Source organism: Phocoena sinus, chromosome 6 (assembly GCF_008692025.1).
Source record: "Phocoena sinus isolate mPhoSin1 chromosome 6, mPhoSin1.pri, whole genome shotgun sequence".
Lineage (NCBI taxonomy): Eukaryota > Metazoa > Chordata > Mammalia > Artiodactyla > Phocoenidae > Phocoena > Phocoena sinus.
Window position 1 is genome coordinate 10921394 of NC_045768.1, and position 22647 is coordinate 10944040.

Genomic DNA, 22647 nt, shown 5'->3' on the forward strand with positions numbered 1-22647 from the left:
AGGAATCTGCGCTCCTGACCCTCACTCTGGCTGCTGGGAGTCCGCAGAGCCGCAGGCATGGCACTGGGAGCAGAGGGTGCCAGGAGAAAGGTGGCTGATGACCCTTCTAGCTGGCCTGCCGGGATACAGGGTTAGTGCACACTGGGGCACCTGGTTGCTACAGCTTGGCCGGCCCAGACCCAGGGCCCTGGTGGGCAAGGGCTGCTCCTTCCAGAGCTTCCAGGATTGTGAAGTGAGCAGCATGGACGGCTCCTCACTCTGGCTGAACAACTGGCTATAGAAGAGGGGCGGGTGCCCTCAAGAAACAGGATAGCGCAGTGGCTAGGTGCAGGTCACCTGGGTCAAACCCTGCCTTCACCACGAGCAAGTTATGTGACTTGGGCAAGTTACTTAACCAGTCTGTATCTCAGTTTCCTTCCTGGTAAAATGGCATTAGTGGGGTGGGGTAGGCGGGGATTCAACACAGTAAATCATAAATGTGAGCTGTTATTATTGTGAGGCAGTGGCCTGTGGTCCTGCAGGGTGGTCCCATGGAGGACTCAGGCTCCCGATTACACACACTAGCATTGACCTTGAACAAAAGTAACCCATATTGAGCATTTACTCTGAGCCAGGCCCTGTGCTACGGCCAGATGATGATGGTTGTAAATGCATTGCCTTAATCCTTAATCCAGTAAAGTAGATTCCAGGATTATCCCATTTTACAGATGAGGAAACTGAGACTCAGTTCAGTGATTTGCCCAAGAAAGGTGAGGGGAGTGTGTAAACCTATGCATCTGTTTACACTTTTTTTTTTTTTTTTGCGGTACGCGGGCCTCTCACTGTTGTGGCCTCTCCCGTTGCGGAGCGCAGGCTCAGCGGCCATGGCTCACAGGCCCAGCCGCTCCACGGCATGTGGGATCTTCCCGGACCGGGGCACGAACCCGTGTCCCCTGCATCGGCAGGCGGACTCTCAACCACTGCGCCACCAGGGAAGCCCTGTTTACACTCTTAACCACGCTGTGCTGTAAGCCTGTCATCTCATCCTCACCTTTTATCCATGAAGGCAAAGTATTGGGCCTGTTTCCAAGATGAGGGAACTGAGGCAGATGATGCGCTCCCGCAGCCTCACCTGTCCCAGCCTGATGGCCAGACCTGTCAGGCTGTCCTGCGCTCAGTGTAAAGTATTGAAAATAAAAGGCCAAGGGGTCTGACCTAGGTCTGTGGTGGCAAGGAGACCAGGCTGCTTGCTTTGGTTCCCTGTCATGGGAGCGGAGGGGCCGCCAGCAGTGGTGTGGGGCCGGCCAGGCCCTGCTACCCCCTGCGTCTGGCTCCTGTTGCTGGACGCCGGGAGCCTGTCTCCGGGCCCCGCAGCAGCAAGCCTCCCACTCGAGCGCTGGGTTGGGAGCCAAACGGGCAGGAGGGTGCTGACGGGGCAGCTCCTGCTGGTTCCTGCCAGTGGGTGGCCTGCAGCCCTGCTGTCGGGGGGCCCACACTGGTCCCTGAGATCTCCGGTAAAATCAGCCTGCTTGTTTCCCCTTCTGAGTCACTTCCCCAGAAATCTTCCTTCTCTGGCTCTGTTAAGTGAACCCAAGCTCAGCCCCACAGCCCTGGGATCTTGGAGCTGTCCCTCTTCGAGCCCTGCGGGTCGCCTGGAGCTCACCAGGCCCAGCCCCGGCGGCAGCAAACTCACCTTCTCAGAGTAATGTTCTCCGGGGAGAGGCGGGTAGTCACACTGCTCAATCTTCTGGCAGAGGGAGAAGAGGTTCATTTTATCTCCATAGAAGGGGCTCTGAAGAGCTGCCATCTGCAAGGAGAGGGGGATGAGAGATGAGTTTTCAGCCTTGAGGTCCAGGGCAAAAGGGGCCGCTCCAGATGGGGGTGTGGTGCTTCCGGGTCCTCACTGCAGCAGCTGTCCAGCCAGACTCCCCTGTGTCCTGACGAAGCTGGGGTTCAACAGAAAGTGGCAGTTTTTACACAATCCTTGTTATATAAGCAAATTAAACAGGACAAATGTTTCACTGACAAAACTGTAAAGTCAGTAAAGAAGGGGCAGTTGAGTCCTGAGGGCCAGCCGTGAGCAGGCACACGCCTGGCCTCTGGTTTCCTCATCTAAAATGGACGCAGCTCCACCTGCAGGGCTGTGGTGAGGCTTGGCTGGCACAGGAGGCAGCACAACCTGAGTGGACATCATCTGGCTCCACCCCGAAAGCAGGCCCTCTGCTGGGGAACCGTGGAGGCCCCAACGGGTTCTCACCCAGTCAGGGAACTACCCGGACTTCCCACCCCACCATTCAGAGCACGACGGGGGATGTCTTCAACAGGGGCACACAGGAGCCGTGCTGCCCGTGAGGCAGCCCAGCACGGCGCCCGCCAGCCCCATCTGCTGATGACTTCGCAACGGGATTCAAGCTGCCCGTCACTCCCGCTCACTGTTGCCTGCCTCCAAATGACGGCCCGACGACACCTGCTAATGAAGTGCCGTTGGGTAATTGTGCCCGCCTGTCCGTTTGGCCCTGGTTCCCTTCAAGGAGCCGGGCTGCCAGGGCCACTAGGCACAGACTCCACAGCCGGGGCCTGTGGGACACCTGAGGAATCCTCACTCCCCTTAAGGCTCCGGGAGGTGGGTGGGCGAACCCTGTCTCCGGGCTGGGGGAACCCATGGTAGCCCACCAGCTTTAGTTTCCTGGTCTGCCCCACGCTCTGTTCACCCCTGTGAACAGGTCAGGTGATCCCAAGAGGAAGAGCAGGGCTTCTCCTCCAGAAGTGCACAGGGGCCTGCAGAGCCCAGGCAGTGCCCTTGGGCGTCCAGATGGCCTTGGGAGAGGCAGTGTGGCCTGGAGACTTGGGGGGGCCAGGTGCCTGGGCCCTGACCGAGTGCTTTCACGTGGGTGTCTCCTCCTCCTGACCAGGGGCTTGGGCCCCTCTGAGGAGGGCTGGGAACCCACCTGGACGGTGAAACCCACCCCTGCGGGAAGGCCCTGGCACTTGGCGGGGCAGGATGAGTATGCAGAGCCTCTGCCCCCTGTGGGCTCAGGCAGCCTGACTGAACTGGCTTTACCATCTAGCATGCAAAATGGCGTCTTGGGTGATGCATTTCCAATAATTAAAATGAGAACCTCGGGTGCAAAGGGTTAATTGGGCAGTTTCAAAAGGACATCTGTTGCTACAGTAGAGAGCAGCTGAGGCTCCAGGGCAGTCGTTCGGGGTGATGTGGTGCCCTTCAAGTCATGGCAGGAGGATTAAGATGGATTTTCCTGGAAAGCGTGTCTGTTCAGAGTAGAAAGGATGTCGGCCCCACTAACACAGGCTCTGGTTTTTCACGTGTCTGACCTGGGAGAGGGACTGGGTGATCCTTTCGACAAGCCAGCCTGATCTGATTTGCACAACTTGCTGTGTGGGACTCCAGAAGAGCCCCAGAATGGCGAGGCATGAGCCCCGTATCTGCCGTTCCCTTCAGAGAATCTCTCCATCCTTCCTGGCACCTTCCCCACACTGTTTCAGAAAAGCTTTCTGAACAGGGTCAGCAGCGAGCTATGCCAGAGGAGCCCTCTCTGCCTCCCTGGCTCCCAGTGGCTTCTGCATCCATAAATGCAGATTCTAGGGGAAGCAGCGTCCCTGCCTGCTGCCCTCCAGCTGCCGGCCACGGGCCTTCCACCCAGATCAGAGCACTGGGCTGTGAAGGAACCTCTGGGGCTGCTTGAGACACTGGGATTAGAACGGTTACCCCGGATGGCGAGATCTCGTACCGGCGACCACCCACCTCTGACTGGTTGAAGCAGAGGAGGAATTGCTGTTTGGGGCCTCGTTAGAACTGCCAAAGCCACGGCTCTCAGCGCTGCTCCTCAAACGCAGAACTTTTCCTGCCTGGCGTTACTGGGATGACACATAGCCGGGGAAATGGGAGAGTGTGGCCACTTGCCCCCGCTGGGAGGGCTCAGGGAAACTGGTGTGTGACTTAAGATGTCAGAAGAAGGGGATTCTGACTCAGAGTGGATAGCGACTGCCTTTGACTCTGGCCCTGTCAGGGCCTCGGACATCCATCTCATCACCAGTATCTCCCGAGCTCTTCCAGGAGTGAAGGTTGAACCCAGAGGTTAGTTGCCAAGCAGTCTGCAGCCCTGTTTCCCCACGAGGTAGGGGGAATCCAGACCATTCTCTGGCTCAAGCCAGAATTCCAAAGCAGGATTCCATACAAGGCATGGCTGCACCTGTCCCCTGGCCCACCTTCTTGCTGGTCTCAGCCTCCTCAGGCTGAGGCTGCTGTAAGAAGGCCCCCCACTGAGGATCCTGATTCCTTCAGCGCTGAGCTCCCATAGAAAAATAAATAAATCCTGCAGAGCCCAGGCAGCCTGCTGAGGGCCTCCACGGGGTGTGCCGGGTAATGAAAATAAAGCGCCAGGTCTTCTAACAGGCCAAGCTTGGGCATCCCTGCTGGGAGCTCCTGGAGGGGCCACTGAAGTTGCTGGGGGATCCTCACAACTGGGCCTTCCCCTCAAAGGGGCTCTGAGCAGAGGCCCTGCATCTTTCTCCACCAGTCACGCCTTCCCTGGTGGCTGGAGAGAAGGGGAGAGGCCCTGGCTCCACAAGGACCACTGGTCCCTTCCTGGCTCCTGCTCACTGGAGGGCAGGCATCGACAACCTGGGTACCAGTGCCCATCTAGGTCACTTCCTTGCTGTGTGACCCTGGGAGGTCTCTCCGCATCTCTGAGCCCGCTTTCTCCCTTACAGCAAAGCTGGGACTGGCCTGGTGTGATTCTTGTGATTCACTACAGTGTCCAGGGCAGTGCTGCTCCCGGAGGCTGAGCTGTCTGGCCCGTTTCTCCTATGCTGACCTCTTCAAGACAGATCCCACTTGGCACCCACCCTGAGGAGCTCAGGCCAGGTATCGTGCTTTGTGGCGGCTCCTCACTAGCCACGGGTCAACATCAGCATCTTAAGGTGACCTCGGGAGGTCTTCAGTGGACATCTGGACGCCCAGGTGGAAGGGGGTGTGGTGGGCTTAATAAAGGCCCCCAAAGATGTTCATGTCCTAATCCTTGGAGCCTGCGAATGCGCTGCCTTATATGGCAAAATAAATTCGGCAGATGTGATGAAATTAAGGATCCCCGGATCGGGGGAGTGTCCCAGGTGATCCAGGTGGGCCCTAAGTGTAATCACAGTATCTTTATAAGAAGGAGCAGAGGGATATTTTTGAGTACAGGAGAAGGAGGTGTGTTGACTTAAGTGATATGAGGAAGAGGCCACAAGCCAAGGCATGTGGGTGGTCTTTTCCTTTTCCTTGCCTTTAGTCCACTGAAATCGATTTTGGACTTCTGGCTTCCAGAACGTAAGAGAATAATTTTATGTTGTATGAAGCCAATCGGTAATCTGTTACAGCAGCCGTAGGAACCTAACCCAGGGGGCTCCTGAGACTTCCAGCCCTCACGGGGGCTTGTGGGAAAGGGCAGGCCTGTCCCCACTGTGGGCAGGTTTTCTCTGGCTCTGTGCTGTCACCTGCCGCCCTGGCCCAGGTGTGTTCCCCTGGCTCTGCCCAGAATCCTCGGATGTGATCTGGGTGTGCGGGTGAGGTGGGGAGCCAGTCGCAGATCTACAGCTGGCGCCCTCAGGACGCATCACAGGCTGTGCAGCGGGGGCTCTGGTCGTGCCTGGGGGTCGTTGCCTCCCAATTACCACGGCCCTTCTTGTCTGCTGGGAAAACGTCTGGTTCTGTCTTCCCACAGGGCTCGGGGGTGGCAGCCTGGGGAAGGGCCCCCACCGCCTTTTGCCCTTAGAGGGGCCGCCACGCCAGCCCTCTTCTGTGGGAGGCCTAGGGCCACTGGGTTCAGGTCAGCTGTCCCCGCGGACATAGGACTTGACTGATTTCATTGACTTGCTACTGCTGACACGCCCCTCCCTGGCTGCGAGCCTCAGTGATGAAATAAACCGGCACCTCCAGGCTGGGGCACCGCTAACAGATGCTGCCTGTTTAGAAGTGTGTTTAGGCGCCCAAGGCAGGGACTCAGGACTGCAGTCTGCCTCTAGGGAGCTGGTGCCACCAGCTCGGGAGCCCTGAGCACAGGAGCAGGGCCCAGTCACACCCTCGTCTACTGTTTGTCTACGTTTGAAGACTCACACGATTCACAGAGGCAGGAAGTGGCTTACAGAAATCCTGAACGCAGAATGGAAGAGTAAAGAACCCTGGACTAGGGACAGTATCCACGAGGGCAGGAGGACAAAGCCGAGTCTCCGAGGGGACAGACAACGGCTGGACTCTGGCTCCCCGCTGGCCGAAGCGAAAAGGGAAATGTGGCCAGCTGCTCGCCGGCACCAACTCAGGGGGCTCTTGGGCAGCGAGGTGGGCACTAAGAGCGCTGCAAAGACCTGCCCCGCACTGCCGGAGGGCCGTCTGAGTCAGGTGCCGTCCACACCTCATGAGGCAGGTGTGACTCCCATTACACTTGGGCAACTGAAGCTCCTGGAGCTCCAGGGCCTTCAGGGGGTGAGCGGGTGCTGAGCGGGTGCTGAGCTCTGACCTCGGGTTGGTCCTTCTGACTGAGGTCTGGGCCACACCAGGCCCCGCCTCTCTCCCACCCAAACTACCACAGCTATGGGAGCTGCGTGCTCCCCACGAGGGAAGGATTCACAGCTTTGCCCTCCTCCTCATCCCCAGGGGCCAGAAGCCACTCTGCACCCTCATCCACCGCGGCCCCACTGGGGGCACCGCCTGGATGCAGCTGCTCCCGTTTGGTGCTCATTAAAAGAAGTCCTCCTACAACAGACGCCCCTGTGAGTCCCAGAAAGCACGGTCTGCTCCCCACCTCTGACTGCCAGGGCCTGACTCACCCATAAACCTTCAAGATGACTCTGTGGAGCGCCCACACTACGGACCTCCAGAAGAAGGGGGCTCAGGTACAAACGCCACAAGGGCCACATCTCCAATTGGCTTCATCTTTACCCACAAGGCCACTCTTTTAAAATGAAATGTCTGCTATTAATAGGAGGCCACTGGCTTACAAAGAAAGATGCTGTGAAGTGTAAACCTTGCAGAGGGATCAGAGTTTTGATTTCATGGTCTCCGTCTGTAATGCAGGGAGCGGGGAATCCCAGTGCCAAGAGACCCCGACCGCATAGCTGCCCCGGTCCCTGTGCATCAGCAGTGGGCAGCTGAGTCCCGAAGTTTATACCCACGGGTCATGAGGTCAACTCCCACCATCGATACTCCCAAGGAAGCAAAGAAGTCAGTCTCTGCAACTCCAAGACACTCCTAGTGGTCCCGCAACATTATCCTGTGCATCGCTGCCCTAGGAGACTCTTCAGCTTATCAGTTCCAAGCCAGATTCCAGGGATGCTCAAGTCCACCCCAGGGAGAGCAGAAAAATAATCAAGGTTCCAACTTTAAACCCAAACCATGCTTGGTGTCTCACAGCCCTAGAGGGTCCTCAAAGTCTTTCATAACTGTTATTTCATTCATCTGGCCTATGACAATGCAGGACAGCTACTATTGCCATTTTACAGATGAGGAGACCAATGGAATCCCGCCCAGCACGGGATGGGCCAGGGCGGTGGGAGGGTGTGGCCGCCAACTTGGAGATACTAAAGGGCTCAGGCTTCCCCGCCTCTCACCGGCAGCTGCAACAGCTTCATGGCCAAGTGTGGCTTGTGCTCCCTAGACCCCCGGTTATCCAGGGTCCCCCGTGGCTGGCCAAAATGGATGGGGGCTTTACGAGTTCATGTTGTCTCATGTCTGAGCCTACCAAGACTCAGAAATATTCCTGTCCCTCCGTCCAGGGTGGCCACCAGATCTGGAAATGGCCATCTGGTGGCTCCATCTCACAGCCCAGGGGAGACAGTGGTGGTCTCTAGTGAGACCCACGTTGCTGAGCTTGGAAGAACGTGACCGCCCCTCACTGGGGAGCATTTCAGAGGCGTGGGGCCTGATCCATGGATAAATGCCAAATAGTGAACAGAACCACCCTGGTTACCAGGGAAACCGGGGCAGCCAGATCCCCCTGCCTGTGCTCCTTCCATCAGCAAGCAGACACTGGACTCTCCGTCTGGTTCTAGTTCATCTCCCTTCCCAGATCTGAGCATCCCAAGGGTGAGTGGCACCTAGCCTGCAAGTGACCACCCCTCTAACCTCTTCCAGCCTGACGCTGCTAATCAGGCAGACGTTGGACCGAGTGGGGTGAAGGACAGGACCCAGATGGTACCAGGCCTGCCTCAGCTGGGTGCCCACCATGCACGCCCCACCAAATGCCACTGAGCTGCAGGCCAGACACTCACCTCGTACAGCAAACAGCCCAGAGACCAGATGTCAGACTTGAAGTTGTAGCCGTTCTCATGGATCCTCTCCGGTGACATGTAGTATGGTGTCCCCACTGAAACACAGCAAAAGGATGGGTGCTTATCCTCTGTGCAGGGGCAGCACAGGAGGGAGAGGTGGGGAGGGTGAGGGCTGGGGAGAGGCCTGGCCTCAGCCTCACCAGGATCCTGGGCAGCCCCCTTGCCCTCTCTTCCTGTCCCCTCCTCTGTCAAATGAGAGGGCTGGGACAGACTGGAAGTTCCCACGCTGGCAGGGCCCTAAAAGCCCCTGGAGATAGGGACCCATCCAGACCTGACAATCGGTCTGGGGGCTGAGTGGCTCAAGACTGGTGTTTCTGCCAACTGCCCGGGGGGAGTGGGACACAGTGGCCAGGCTCTGGGAAGCAACGGACAAAAATATCCTCTAAGGTGACTGTTTGAATCCCAGAAGAGTCCAGATAAGGCTCTCAACAGTGAAAACAGCCACTGTGAATGTGAACCAACCATGGTGTGTGTGTTAGCCCATTTTACAGATGGGGAAACCGAGGCTCCGAAAAGTGGCAGGACTGAGGTTCAAACGCAGATCTTCAGGCTCCAGAAACTGAACTCTTAGCCACCACCCTTGGCTACTAGCACCAATCAGCATGTCCAGACTTGGGGTTGCCTGAGATTTCTTAGCCAGAATAGAAAAGATACTAACCATTAAAGAAAAGATCGATTAACTGGACTTCATTAAAATTAGGAACTTCAGTTCACCAAAAAACCATTCAGAGAGTTAAAAGGCAAGCCACAGAGTGGGAGAAAGTCGTCTCAAAACATATACCCAACAATGGCCTCATATACAGAATATATTTTAAAACTTCTATAAATCAATATACAAAAGACAAACGTCCCCCTCCCTCAAATTAGCAAAAGACTTGAAGGGGTATTTCACAAAGGAGAATATCCAAATGGCCAATAAGCACATGAAACGATATTGTGTTTCTCATTACTCATCAGGGCAATGCAAATTAATAGCACAATGAGGTACTACCTACCACCTACCCACCTGAATGGTTAAAGTTAAAAAGACTGAGATAAACCAAGGTGGTGATGTGCGGAGCAACTGGAACCCTCATGCATTGCTGACGGGGCCATAAAATGGCACGATCACTTTGGAAAACCATTTGGCAGCATCTACTACAGCTGAACACTGCCTACACTATAACCCAGCAATTCCACTCCTAGGTACACGCCCAAGAGAAATGAGTGCTCTGTCCATCAAGAGACATGATCAAGAACGTGCAGAGTGGCTTTATTCATAATAGCTGGAAACTGGAAACAAATGGTAATCACCAGTAGAAGAGATAAACTGAAAATGTGGTCTACTCACACCATGGAATACTAAACAGCAACGAACAAGAGCAAATCTCAGGTATACGCCACAAAATGGATCAACTGCACAGACGCAATGTTGAGGGAAAGTAGCCAGGCACAAAAGAGCACCCACTATTTGATTCCATTTTTATCAAAAACGGGAAAAATTACTTTATGGGGGAAGTGATCAGGAAAGGGCTTGAGAGAGCTTTACTGTACGCATATCATGTCTTAATTAAAAAGCAGAGGAGTCACACTTGAATATCTGGAGCTGGGCAAAGATGGGAGGATTTCCTGACAGGTGGTGAGCTCCCCATCACCAGAGGCGTGCAAGCTGCAGCACAGGGGCTGAATTGGCATGGCTGAGGAGGGGCCCAGGAATCTGGATTTGTAACCACAGATTTGTAACCTGAGATTCTGATATCAGTCCATTTGGAGGATGACTGTTCTGGAGGCTTTAGGACCGGATTTTAAAGGTTGCTACACAGAGGACATTTTCACTGGCCTGGAGTCACCATGTGAATGTGACAGTGGCTGCTGCTGTTTTGGCCCGAGTCTGTGAAGGGAGCTGGAGTCCAGTGTGGCAGAGGCTGAGCCTGAGATGTGGGCTGATGACCCTAGGAAGGAGGGATGTCCAGCACCACATGTGGGAACACAGGGGACCCTGGGAGGGGAAGAGGCCTTTTGATGAGCTAGACTAGGAAAGTGACGGGTGCCCCAAACCAGGGGCCCAGACTTCAGGCTGTCATGGGCCAAAGATGTTTCAGAGCAACTTATGTTTGCCAAGTAAAGGTGTTTAAATAAAACACAAAATCCCAACTACCATTTCGTGTCACTACTATTCAGTTTAACACTGGAACAAGTATTTGGGTTGGCCAAAAAGTTTGTTTGGGTTTTTCCGTAAGATCTTAACAGAAAACCCAAATGAACTTTTTGGCCAACCCAAATAGAGACTCCATCTCAAGATCAAGGACAGTACTTCACATTGAAAAAGTTTAGCTGTTTGAAAAGTTTATCATCTTGCTTTTCTCATCTCATTGGAGATGGGTGAGAAATTCTATCATGCCTGACTTGTAGAGGCTGTGAACAGTGTTGGAAACCCATGCTCCTGGCATGGGCACGCTGGCGGCAGGACCTTGTTACCAAAAGTGTCCCAGTGCCCTGCCCAGGACTGGGTCATAGCAGGCACCTTCTAAGCATATACTCACTGAATCGATGAACCCATCTGCATGTCATCAGATAGTATGTAGCAGGGTTAACACTTTTTTTCTTGTAGTCTAACACACTATTTACTTAACTGATGTCTGCCCAAGAGGGACTACCTGATTAGTGCTTTATCAGGGTACCAAGCATCCTTTGATGGCAATAATCCCAGGAGAGCAGACATCACTTAAATACATGTTTTGCGAACTGTGTCATCCTATATGCATACTTAATGGCTGAAATCAGGGGGCTAATTGCTATTCAGCAGAAAGAGCTGTCAGTCAACACATGAACCCATGTGGGATTCTATAAGCAAACTGCGACTTCCAGTAGCAACCCCTTGTATATTTCAGCCACAGGGGAGCAAAATGAAAATGAACGGGCAAGTGTGAAATGGATGACTTATCATAGCCAAACCACAGGATGAAATCCAAACAGTTCTCACTTAACAGCGGGAACCTCAGACCAAACTATAAGTGTTTCTAGCACTCAGGGTGCTGTGGGGGGACATGCCTATGAGGTGAGAACAGTCTCCTGCAGAGAACAACCACAGGGGGCTGATGGAGTGCAGAGACAGCAGGGGAGGGGCAGAGGTCAGAGGCCCTGTCCTCAGTGAGGGACAGCAGTGCCCACCGTCTGGCTGCACCACATCCTTAAGACCCCTGGCCAACCCCTGCCCCCGACCTGGCCAGGCTGGGAGTGTGGGCTGGCCCTGATACCTCTCACCACCCTCAGTCTTATCCTCTGCTCATTCTAGATGAGTGGCCAGGCTTTGGTCTAGGGCTGCCTTGGCCAGACCCATCCAAAAATGAAGTCTCTGAGCAGCTGTTCCCCCTGCTCCAACCCCGGCCTGCCCTCCAGTTCACCTCTGTGCCTCTGCCTCCTGGTGAGTTCCTCAAGGTCAAGTTAAACTGCCCCCTCCCCTGGCCACAGAGAGCTAGCTGCTTGGTGAGGTCTGGACATTTGGTTTGTTCCCCTGTCCCTCTGCTGGGCCTCCAGATCCCTGCGTCAGTCCTGCTTGGGGTAAAAGCCTGGGGGCACCAGGGAGAGAAAGGTCGGGGGCTTCACCACCCCTTCCCACCACTCTCCACCCCAACCTTCTACCTCTTCATTGCTCCTTCTGCTTGTACCCCAGTTTCCACTGGTGTTAAGGGGGGAAAGGCAAACGCCCAAATGTGATTTGTACTTTCTTCAAAGATGCCACTGCTGCATACGCCATTCCATCCATCCATCCATCCATCCATCCATCCATCATCAATCCATCTGTCTGTCCATCCATCCATCCACCCACCCATCTGTATTCAATGTTAACTGCCCATTGACGCTGTGCTGGGCCCTCCCAGGAGTGGGTCCATCAGGAGGTGGTGAGCTGCCTGGCCCAGCAAGTGTCCAGAAGCAGCCAGGAAAGACTGGACCGATCAGTGGCTGCAGCCAAATCACCTGGAAGAAGTTGTCAAACACCTGAACCCCCAGCCCAACCCCAGGCCTGTGGAACCAGAACCTCCAGTGCTGGAACTTGGACACCTGCATCTCCCACAAGCTCCCAGAGTGTCTGATACGTGTCACAACCTGAGAGGGGCCGTGCAAAGCCTCCCAGACCTGCCCTCCTTTCAGATGCGCAGAAACATCCGTGGAACAAATGAATTCGCGAAGCATTAACTGAGGGAAGTTTGGCCGGCCACTGGGTCCTCATGTTCCTGCCTCTGGGCAGCTCCTCTTGTCCCCTGACCCCAGGGGAGGGGCTGCTCCCCCTTGGTCTGTGCTCTGCCTCATCAGAGGGGTTCTCAACTTGTGCTAGAGGCACACCGAGCTGCAGGGGGCGGACACAGCACCTCATCCTGTTTTGCCAGCTTTCCCCGGGAATAAGCCTGTAAAACCCCTGTAAAAAATGCTCAAACATTATAAAGGATAATGCACAACCTGCGTGAGTTTTAAAGATAAAAATGAGAGACTTCAAAGAAGTTCCAAGCTTGCAGCGGGCCCTGGAGGATGTGACCCTGAACCCCGGGGGAGCGGTGATTCTGGGGAAGAGAGGGAGAAGCTGGCATGGGGAGGAGCCTCCACAGACAGTGGCCCTGAAGGTCCGGCTCCCTGTGCTGCCCTAGGGGTGGGGTGGGGGGTGCCCCTGTGGGCCCTTCCAGCCGGCAAAGCAGCAGCACAGTCCCACGGAGATGCTTAGACGCAGAGCGAACACAGCCAGGGTCTCAAATCCCCTTCCAGCATCTCCCCGTCAGACCTGCAGGCTCCCAGCCCCGCCCCCAGCCTCCCCTCTGGGAATGGAGCTCTGCATATGAAAGAGGAGCCTAACAAACACTGACCTTCCCCGCGTCTTCACCTGGAACTCCCAGATTTCAAACCGGGCAGATATCAGAGGAGAACGCGGGACCTCAAAGCAGAGGCTGATTAAAGGGCCCCGCTTCCCAAGATGCGCCACTTCTGTCAAAACAAACTCTGCCGTGTTTTGAAATGCTCACGGTGTTTGAAACATGTTCATTAGATACGAAAAAGGCAAAGATTTCACATGAAGGGGAGGCTGCATCTGTGGGCTGCACTTCTTCCCCGAATGGTGGTTTTGAAAATGGCTGGGAAACGGGGTGTGGGTGCTGACATGCATCCGCTGGGCGGGCCGGGAGGCCTGGGCACCATCCTGACGGCAAAGGAGCTGCACCCTAGCCAGGTCTGAACCCACTGCAACCACTGGTGGGCAGAGAACTGAACGGCTGTCTCAGCCTTGTCTCCCCATCGGTGGAACACGGGGTGAACTCATGGTCCTCGGGGTCCTCTCTGCCACACTTCGGAGCCTCGGTCTCCCTCTCTGGAAAATGGGGATAGTTCAACCTCCTGGCACACAGACATGCAGGCAGAAGGGCTCTGGGAAGGCTCTGCTGCTACCACAGACCCCGGGGGGTGGAGCTGGGGGCGGTGAGGGGAGTGGACTGAGGAAAGGAGGGCTGGGGGTGGCCAAGGGGGCAGAACAAAGGAGCAGGTGAGGACCAGATTCCTCCTCTGTGCTGCACGAGACCCCGGCCTATGAAACTCCCTCCCCGCTGCCCCCAACATCAATCAGGCCTCACATCCTGAGGGGGCTCCCCTCCCATCTGGCCCTCTGGCCACTGCCCTAGCAGCTCCGCCTCACCTGGACGACTGGTGGCTTAGCCTCCCGCTGTCCTGCCCCTTCCCACACGTCCTACACCCCAAGGCAGGGGCCATGTCCCTGCCCCTAAGGCCGACTGGCTCATCCCTCAAAAGAGAAAAGCCGGGTCCTCAGCCTGGCATTCGACTCCAGACTCCAAACTCTCCCCACTCCCCCCAACGCTGGATCTCTGGGCAGCAACACACACACATACACGCACACCCACACCCCTACAGGCTCACCTGTGCCGCCACTTGTTATCAAGTTCTCCTTAAATTAATTACCAGCTGACCACATGCCAGGCTACACTGGGCCCTCTGGAGAAGCAGCGATGTTGAGAAAACACTGCACTTTTATCAGCATTGACTCGATTCCAGACTGTTGTATCTGCCTATTTTTAGTTCCCACATGGAACATCTCTAACAGATATAAGAGTCAGGTAGAACGATTCTGCGATTCTACGCAGGACCCTGTGTTTTCCAGGTATCAGGGGCTCATCCAAGGTAGCTCAGGGAGCCTCGGACGGAAACCCTGGCGTGGCCATGCCTTGCCCGCCACGTGGCTCTGACTGGAGCACCACCCACCTGGCATCACAAAGGTGCTCGCCTCACTGCACCTGGAATTCCTCCCCTGGTAACCGGCTGTGATGATCCCCACCCCCAGGGCGGCTGGAGCACTAAATAAGACACCACCTGGGACATGGTTACTAGAGCAGTGCTTCCCCCCAGGGTGTAAGCTCCAGCGGGCAGGGGCCTCCCGGGTGAGCGGCCCAAACCTCTGAGTGAGTGAATGAACAAGCTGGGGTTTGCATCCTAGGTCCGGGTCGATTCCTCATTGGCCGTCCCCTTGAGCCCTTCCCTTCCCTTCCCTCCCTGCCACCAGCTCATCTTGTTCTAACGGTTTGTGTCCCTGAAAATGCCAGGGATGCGGCAGACAAGCCAGGAGCCACTCACCAGCCACAGGTGAGCTCCCCCCCGCCAGGTGTCAGCGCTTAGAACCTGGGCTCCACCTGCCGAAGCAGGTTTTTCTGGGCCAGTTGTTCCCAGGTGTCCTGGGCTGCCAGGACGAAGCAGGAGGTCTCCAGGGACACATCTGCATGACGCTCTGAGCCCACACTGATGGGGCCCCCGGGGCTCCTGGCCGTGGGCACACTCACGGGGGCGCTGTTGTGACAGCAGAGGCTCAATCCTCCTTCCCTGGGGCCCAGGACAAGCCCCAGGTCCCACACGGCCCACAGCTATGAGGCTGGGTGGGCTTCCCCGCAGGGCGCTGTCAGTGTTCCCCAGCCAGAGAGCTCACTGGGCCCCAGGCTCACTTCCCGGCTGGTGCCGTGGAGAGCTGCTGACCCCCCAAGGGCTCCAGTCCCTGCCTGCCCAGGGACCACAGGGATGTGGTAGCACCTCTCTGAGCCTCAGTTCCATCATCTGTCAAATGAAGGTATAAGCCTCATGGGGATAACGTTTTAAGAAGCAACGTGTTTTTCAAACATCCTTTAAGCCTTGTCTTCTTTGTTAACCCACCTCCTTGGCAAGTTCAGTGACTACAGAAAACGGAAGTAAAGAGCAGCCCTGGGATGGAGTGAGGCAGCTCCAGGTCCCCAGTGGACCCCGGGCTCCTCATGCACAGCCGAGTCACGGAGCCCAGCACTGTGCCTGCACACAGTGGGCCCGCAGGAGACGGTTCCGCCTGCCCTCACCCAACACCACCCTGCGACTGTCGGTCTCCCCACCAGTCTGGGGGCCCCCTGAGAGCAGGGAAGGCTGCATCCTCTCATGTCCCCATAACCTCACGTCTCAGGCCCAGCCCAGGGCCAGGGCGTTCGGCTCGGGGACGCGAGAAGGAGGGATTTATGCCCCACGGCCAGGCCGGGGCTCAGCGGCCTGGGAAAGCCAGCATGCCCTGACCGCAGGTACCTGACAGGGGTTGCCCTCAACCGGACCTGTTCCCCCATTCCCCCGAGAGGCAGTGTGGAGCCCTGCACCGGCCTGGGTGTGAGCCTGCCTTACCTCCCACCCCTGATCCCAGCCCGAGGCTGCCCTGTCTCGTCTTCGGAGTGGGAAGGGCCTTGCTCTCCCAGCCCCACAATTTGTCTTGCAGCTGCTGCCGATGCTTGGAGCGAGACTCTCGCTTGTAGCTTGTGAGCTGTGTGTAGGCAAATCTTTCATTTTTCTTTCATTATGCCGGCGTGTACTGTCACTTAATTTTTATGTATGCAATCCTTCCTGACAAATATGGTCTACTGCCTGGTAATTCGTCTGACGCTCATTCTGTTCTGCGCTCTAATTACGGCTCCTATTCCTGACACCGAAGCAGCCGCTCTGCCACCGCTGGGTACCGCACCTGTCAGCCCGGCCATGGCATGACTAATGCCCTTTCATGCCAGCCTCGTGTTAGCAAATACGGAGGCGGGGAGGGGGCTGGGGGAGGAGGAGGCAGGAGGAGATGGGATGTGCATAAGCCCTGACGTGGGTCAGCAGCCTCCGGAGACAGGTGGCTGCCGGGGCAACATGGCTGCCACCAGGGCATCCCCACATAGTAGGTGCGCAGAGATGCAATGGATGCATAATTCCTACCCACGCACAGGGTCTGGAGGAGCCTCCGCCCCCCAAGTCCTTCCCGCGTCACGACGCAACTGCAGTTAGTTCAATCTCCTGCATCACCAAACGTGTGCACAAGACTTAGCTGTGTGCAGAGCCTCGCTATGGAAAGGGGCTCTTTCTCCTGTGTCTTGGAGACCTCAGGCCCTGGGCTTTGGCTCTGCACTGATGCCGTCATGGGGCCTGGTCCTCGGTTCTCGGTTCTGGCAGCAGGGCCATGCCGAGCCCATGCTTCTCAGCTCGGTGGGCAAACGGCCCCAGGAGGGCTCCTTCCACCCACCACGCAGCCTGTCAGCCACTCAGAGGCCTCGGGAAGAGCCAGGCTTTCCCGGGCGGCCTTTTCCCAAGTTCCAATTCCTTCTCATTAATATAATAAGTGCACCAGTCCAAGTCAATAAACTCACACCGTCGGACGAGCCCGAAGTCCTGCCCGTTCCTAATGATGTGATCCTAACCAGCTCTGACGAGTGCCGCAGTCTCTTCCCCAGCGGGACGCAGGAGGGCTGGGGCCTGACTGACAGGGGACGGGAGACAGTGGCTTTAACTCTGCTCTTTGACGGTTCCCCTTGAATTTCTGGCCGTTTTGAAGCTCTTAAACCAGAGGGGTAAATGGTCCCAAACTGACAAGACACACTGATTTTCCCAAAGAGAAGGGTCTGAGGGGAGCGGGAAAGACAGTTTCCTCCCAGGAACGGGGTGGGGGTGGTGGCTGAGTTCCCAAGGGAGATCCTTCCAGGACCCCTGAGCCTGGTCCCCTGGAAGAAGCATGGGCCCTGTACCGGGAGGCCTGCATTTGGGTCCTGGCTCTGCTGCCACACGACTCAGAAGAATCACTCAAGTTCCTTGGGTTTTAGATTCCTCGTCAGCACAAAGGAAGGGTCCCACAGACCCTCACATCTGTTTGAGGCATGAGTGAAGTGTCACGAACTCACGGGTTGGCGGGTCCTTGAACATCCTTTCACTCTGACCTAACGGAAGAGCCATGACACGCCAGCTGCTAAGGAGGCCGGGCCACGGGTCCTCCGGGGTCAGGTGGGGACGAGGGTTTGAAAACGACGCGCGCACACACACACACACACACACACACACACACACACACACACACACACGTTCCCAGCTGGGAGCTGCTGATCTCTGAGTTAGCATGTTTCTCCAGATTGTGTGCTACAGGACCTGTATGAACAGTGACAGTTTCCACCAGGAAAGTGTGTCTTCCAGAAAGCACCTCCGCCGTCACCAGAAGACGCTGTGTGTCTCCCGGCATGCCGCAGGCTCTCGGGGACAGGGAGACACGAGATGTACTGGCTGGGCCGTGGAGTGCGGGGCAGATGAGGGCAGAACAGAGTGGTTTTCAAGGGGCCAGGCCTGTGGACGCGGCAGCGCACGGGGAGGTGAGCCTCAGGCACCGCCCCCTCAAACGCCACCCCAAAGAGCCAGGAATTGCTCAGGGAAAGGGGAGGTGCCCCTACACCCCTCCCTATCATGAAACGTTCCCCTATGGCCCTGGTCATAGCACATAGGGGACCCTACTTCTGTGTTCCACTGGGGACTTTGCTGGTTTCTAATTAAATGTCATTCTAATTAAACGTAAAATTCTCCATGGGTCCAAGTTTTGCATTCACTCACGTATCCGGATTCCGAAGCTGGGCAGTGCTTAATGTGACCCAAAACACACATGTGACCTCCAAGTCTCCACCGGCGTCTGGCCCTCAGGGCTCCGGCACTCCTGGGGTGGTGCCTACCCACTGAGCTTAGCATTCAAGGCCCCGCCCACCTTCCTTGCCACCCAAGGTCCCTCGACCCTGATCACCTCATCCCTTCCCCCATGCCCCGCCAGCTCCTATTCACTCCCCACAGCTCAGCTAGAAAGTCACCTCTACCGGGTGAGCACTTGGCCCCCACATCTTTGAAACTGTCTATTTAAAAGCCCAAAACGGGAACAGCTCAAACGTCCCCCAGCAAGAGGAACAGCCCGCGTAGGTGAATGAAGTGTTGAGAACTCACGGGTTGGCAGGTCCTTGAACATCCTTTCATTCTGACCTAACACAAGAACCACGACGCACCAGCTGCTAAGGAGGCTGGGCCAGGGGTCCTCCGGGGTCAGATGGGGACGAGGGTTTCAAAACAACCAGACGCACACACTCACACATGACGGGATACCACGCAGCAACGAGAAAGACGGAGTGGCTGCCAGTGCGACCAGAGAGCCACATCTCCCCACCCCCTAGAGCGTGAGCACGTGAGGATGCAGGGGAGCTCCATCCTGAGCTCCTCGGGGCCTTGGTTTACTCCCCTCTGGTCACTGTTCTGAAGAAGAATGTCTGGGGTACAACAAGGCATTTTGCTGCACTAACCAACCAAAGGCACCATGGGGACAGGGTCCGCATCTTCCCATGTCATCCAGGACCCTGCGGGGGGTTGGGCGTGGACAGGCCCCTTACCTAGGGAGTGGGCCGCGGTGGTCTCGGAGCTGAAGAAGCGGCCCAGGCCGAGGTCACCAAGCTTCACGATGCCTGTGGCTGTAATGAACACGTTGGCAGGCTTGATGTCTGCAGGGGAAGGACAGGGGTTGGTGTGGGATCAGAGGTGGAGATGGCTGGGGAGGGGCAGGACGGAGGAGGCGGCCTGGGGGTGGGTGGAGGGGAGGGCCCTTCAGGTGATGGGGGCTTAGCCGCCAGTCCTGCTCCCTCAGGGCGAGGCCCCAGCCCTGCCTCTGCCCAGCTGTGGACCTTGAGAAACGTAGCCTCAGTTTCCTCATCTGTGAAATGGGTCTAACTTCACTACGTCACAGGGCTGCTGTGAGGTCTAGGAGGGCAGGGATTTTTGCGCTCGCTTCCTCTTTTACAGCTAGAGCAGGCACTCTGAGAAAATTTGTGTAACAGATGAAGGAGGCGCTCAGGGAGGTAACCTGTGCTGTTCCCCAGTGACTAGGGCAATGCCTCGCACACGGCAGACACTGATAAATGCAGGTGGAATGAATGTATGGAGGAATCAGTGAAGTCATCTACGTGACTCCTTCCAGAAGGCTCCTTCCTCACAGTTCAGGATGATGTCAACTTTCAGAAACACTTACCTCCTCTGCCCAGCCAACTCCTACTAAGACTTCAAAGCCCATATTAAAGTTCCCCTTTCCAGGATGCTTTCCTTGCCCTCCCAGGCAGAGCTGGTGGCAATACTGGAACTGGCCATGAACCGGTCACCTCCCTCCCAGTCTCTCCACCCAACCCTTGCTGCAGCCCCCTCTGTGCTGGCTCCAGGCTGGTGTTGGGGGCTGGAGAGTATGTACCGAGCATGGTCCCTGTCCTTGGGGTCCATGTAACTACATGGTATTTGGTGCTCCCACCATGGGGGGTCCCTGACAGGGGCAAGAGCCACGAGGCACGGGTGTACATTCGAGCCTGGGGCCTCACACGCCCATTCTCTGACCCCATAAGGACAGGCGAGATGCTGGACACCCACGGGATGGGGAATACAAAGTGGTCCAACTTCCACACGGCTGTCCCTTAAGAAGCCCGGAGCCGAGGGGAAAGCTGCGTCCTGGGGTCCAGCCTCCCTGCTGGCTCTGGGCCCCGAGGCCCCGGCGGGCCAGCACGTACCTCGGTGCATCACCCGGCGGGAGTGCATGTGTTCCACGGCGCTGCACAGCTGCACGAAGTACTTCCACACTGTCCTCTCAGGAATGAGCCGCTTCTGCTTCTTGAAATACTGCAGTGGGGGAGACAGACACATGGGCAGGCCTGGGTGATGGGCCGAGAGGAAGGGCAGCTGTAGGGTACTGGCCCCGTCCTATCCCCAGCGGTCATTGGTCCGCCGCCAGCACCAGCATCGGGCCCCCTAAGGGCAGGGCAGACCTTACCCAGAGCGGATGTCCTGGACGGCTTTGCTGAAGGAATGCCTAGACCACATTTTTTTCTTTTTTTAAAAAAAATATTTATTTATTTAGGCTGTGCCAGGTCTTAGTTGTGGCACGCAGAATCTTCGTTGCGGCATGCATATGGGATCTAGTTTCCTGACCAAGGATTGAACCTGAGCCCCCTGCATTGGGAGCGCGGAGTCTTACCCACTGGACCACCAGGGAAGTCCCCCCGGACCACATTTTGAAGGCTACTCTCAATCACCCTTTCCCTGGAATCTCCTGGACACGCATCCATCTCCTCCCACTGCCCGACAGGGAGTTCCTTGCAGGAGTGACTGGTGTGGACTCTCTGCCCTGGCCCTGGTCTAGCCCAGGATGGGGGCACCCAAGACATGCTTGGTGGTTAAATCACAGCTCCCCTCCTTGGAGCCAGCAAACCCCAGCACACATAACCATTAACAAGCATGGCAAGAACCTCAAGGAAGTGGGCCTGACATTCTCAAATGGACCCCCTCAGTTTCGACAGGCAAAACCTACTTTGTTGCCTGGAAAACCATACATAATGCTCCAGAAAAAAAAACAAACCAAAAAACCAAAAGCCACCCGGGCTGCACTGAGGGAGCTGTAAGTAACCAAAGGTCCTGGAAGAAGTAAACTGGGAACATGCCCTCGTCCACTGTTCAGATCAGCATCCCTCTGGGGGATCTCCTGTGAGCCAGGCCTGTGTGGGGTCGGGGGGCACGACTCACACACCGGTACCTTGGAACCAGGTTTTTGTTCCCTTCAGAGCAACCATCTTTTTCCAAAGCAGCCAGGGGAGAAGCCTTGGCCCCTTTGTCAGGGCAGCTGAGCTGGCACAGGGAAGGTGGGGACCCAGGACACACTCCCAGCCTGGGATGGGGCATGGGGTAGAAGGTGGGACCCGAGCTAACCTCTGCTAGGCACATGTCACATGCAGTGTCTGTGCTGGGCCCCACACAGGGATGACTGCACCCATCTCACAGATGAGGAAACTGAGGGCCACATGGGAGCTAGTAAGGGGCAGAGTCACAACAGCTCAACCCCAGGCCTTCCACTCAGGAAACCCAAGTTCTTAACACACTTCTAAGGACACCAGTAACCACCTGATGAAGGATCAAGATCAGAGAGGTTCAGGAACTTGCCAAGGGTCACCCAGCAGGGGCGGCAGAGCTGGGATTTGATGTGGGCACCTCCAACATTGGGACAGTTACAGCGGAAAGCCCCTGGCCTGGCACTACAGCCCCAAGAGGCTCCATTCTCGGAGGAGGCCTCATGTGTGATCTGCCCCAGGCTCCTGGCACGGACCCCCCAGCACAGGACCCCCATCCCTCCCGGGCCACCCCAGACCTCTGCAGTGGGTCGGGCTGGGGTGTTACTTATGCCATGATGTTAGCTTATCCTCATTAGAGCATTTAAGTGGGGATGTGCATGGCTGTGAGCCGTGACTTTCTAAATGTCACGTCCTATTGGTGTGTGTGACATTTAGCAGGAAGGCGCAGAGTCTCTGGTGGGTTCTGGGGTGGCAGCAGCTCCCGGCTTCACCATCCACCGTAAATAATGCCGGCACCATGGCCCTGGTGGTGTTGCTTGGCCCCTGAGGCTGGGGGCCCTAGGGACTCAGGGTCTGCTGGCCAGTGGCCTCCCAGGCCAGACCTTGGTATGGCCCCAGACTGAGCCCTGGCAAGGCCCCTGTTCCCCTCAAAATCCAGAGGTGGCTAGAGAGTGGGAAAGGCCAGAGAAACCGAGCTGCTACCAGGCCCCAGGCACTGTGCTGGGTGCATTACAGACAGGGAAACTGAGGCACAGGGACCCGTCCAAGGTCATCCAGCAGGTGTATCTGACTCTGGGCCCAGGGTCTTTCTACTGCCCTGCCCTGCCTGTCCTGCTGCTGGGGGACAGCACCCAGCCAGGCTCTGCAGGTGAAGGGCCACAGCAGGGGGAACAGGCTCAGGGAGGGGCAAGGCAGGGTGAGGGGGCCCCGTGACCGAGGGAGGGGAGGTGCCAGGCCCAGGTGAGGAGAAGGACTCCCGGGACAGGAGGCCTGAGGTGCCCGGCCACTGCCCCAGAAACCCAGGGGGTGAGTGACCGACTTGAACCCTGAGCTAGGGTTGGCCCCAGGGAAGCCTGGGAAGGGCACGTTGGTGGAGGGAAGGCACCCCACCCCAGGCCAGGCACAAAGGGTGCTGGACACCCACGGGCCTCCCTCCTGTCTCTCCTGG

General features: G+C 56.6%; 1 protein-coding gene across 3 annotated transcripts in view; it reads right to left on the reverse strand.

The window, feature by feature from the left end:
* Nucleotides 1-22647, reverse strand: part of NEK6 (NIMA related kinase 6) — an 85631-nt gene that overhangs the window by 3166 nt on the left and 59818 nt on the right. For all 3 annotated transcript variants that reach the window (XM_032634215.1, XM_032634214.1, XM_032634216.1), the window contains exons 6-9: nt 20148-20256; nt 18993-19100; nt 8245-8339; nt 1673-1786 (exon numbers count right to left, since the gene is read on the reverse strand). In XM_032634215.1, the coding sequence (XP_032490106.1) occupies nt 1673-1786; nt 8245-8339; nt 18993-19100; nt 20148-20256 (426 nt within the window). The remainder of the gene's footprint in view (nt 1-1672; nt 1787-8244; nt 8340-18992; nt 19101-20147; nt 20257-22647) is intronic.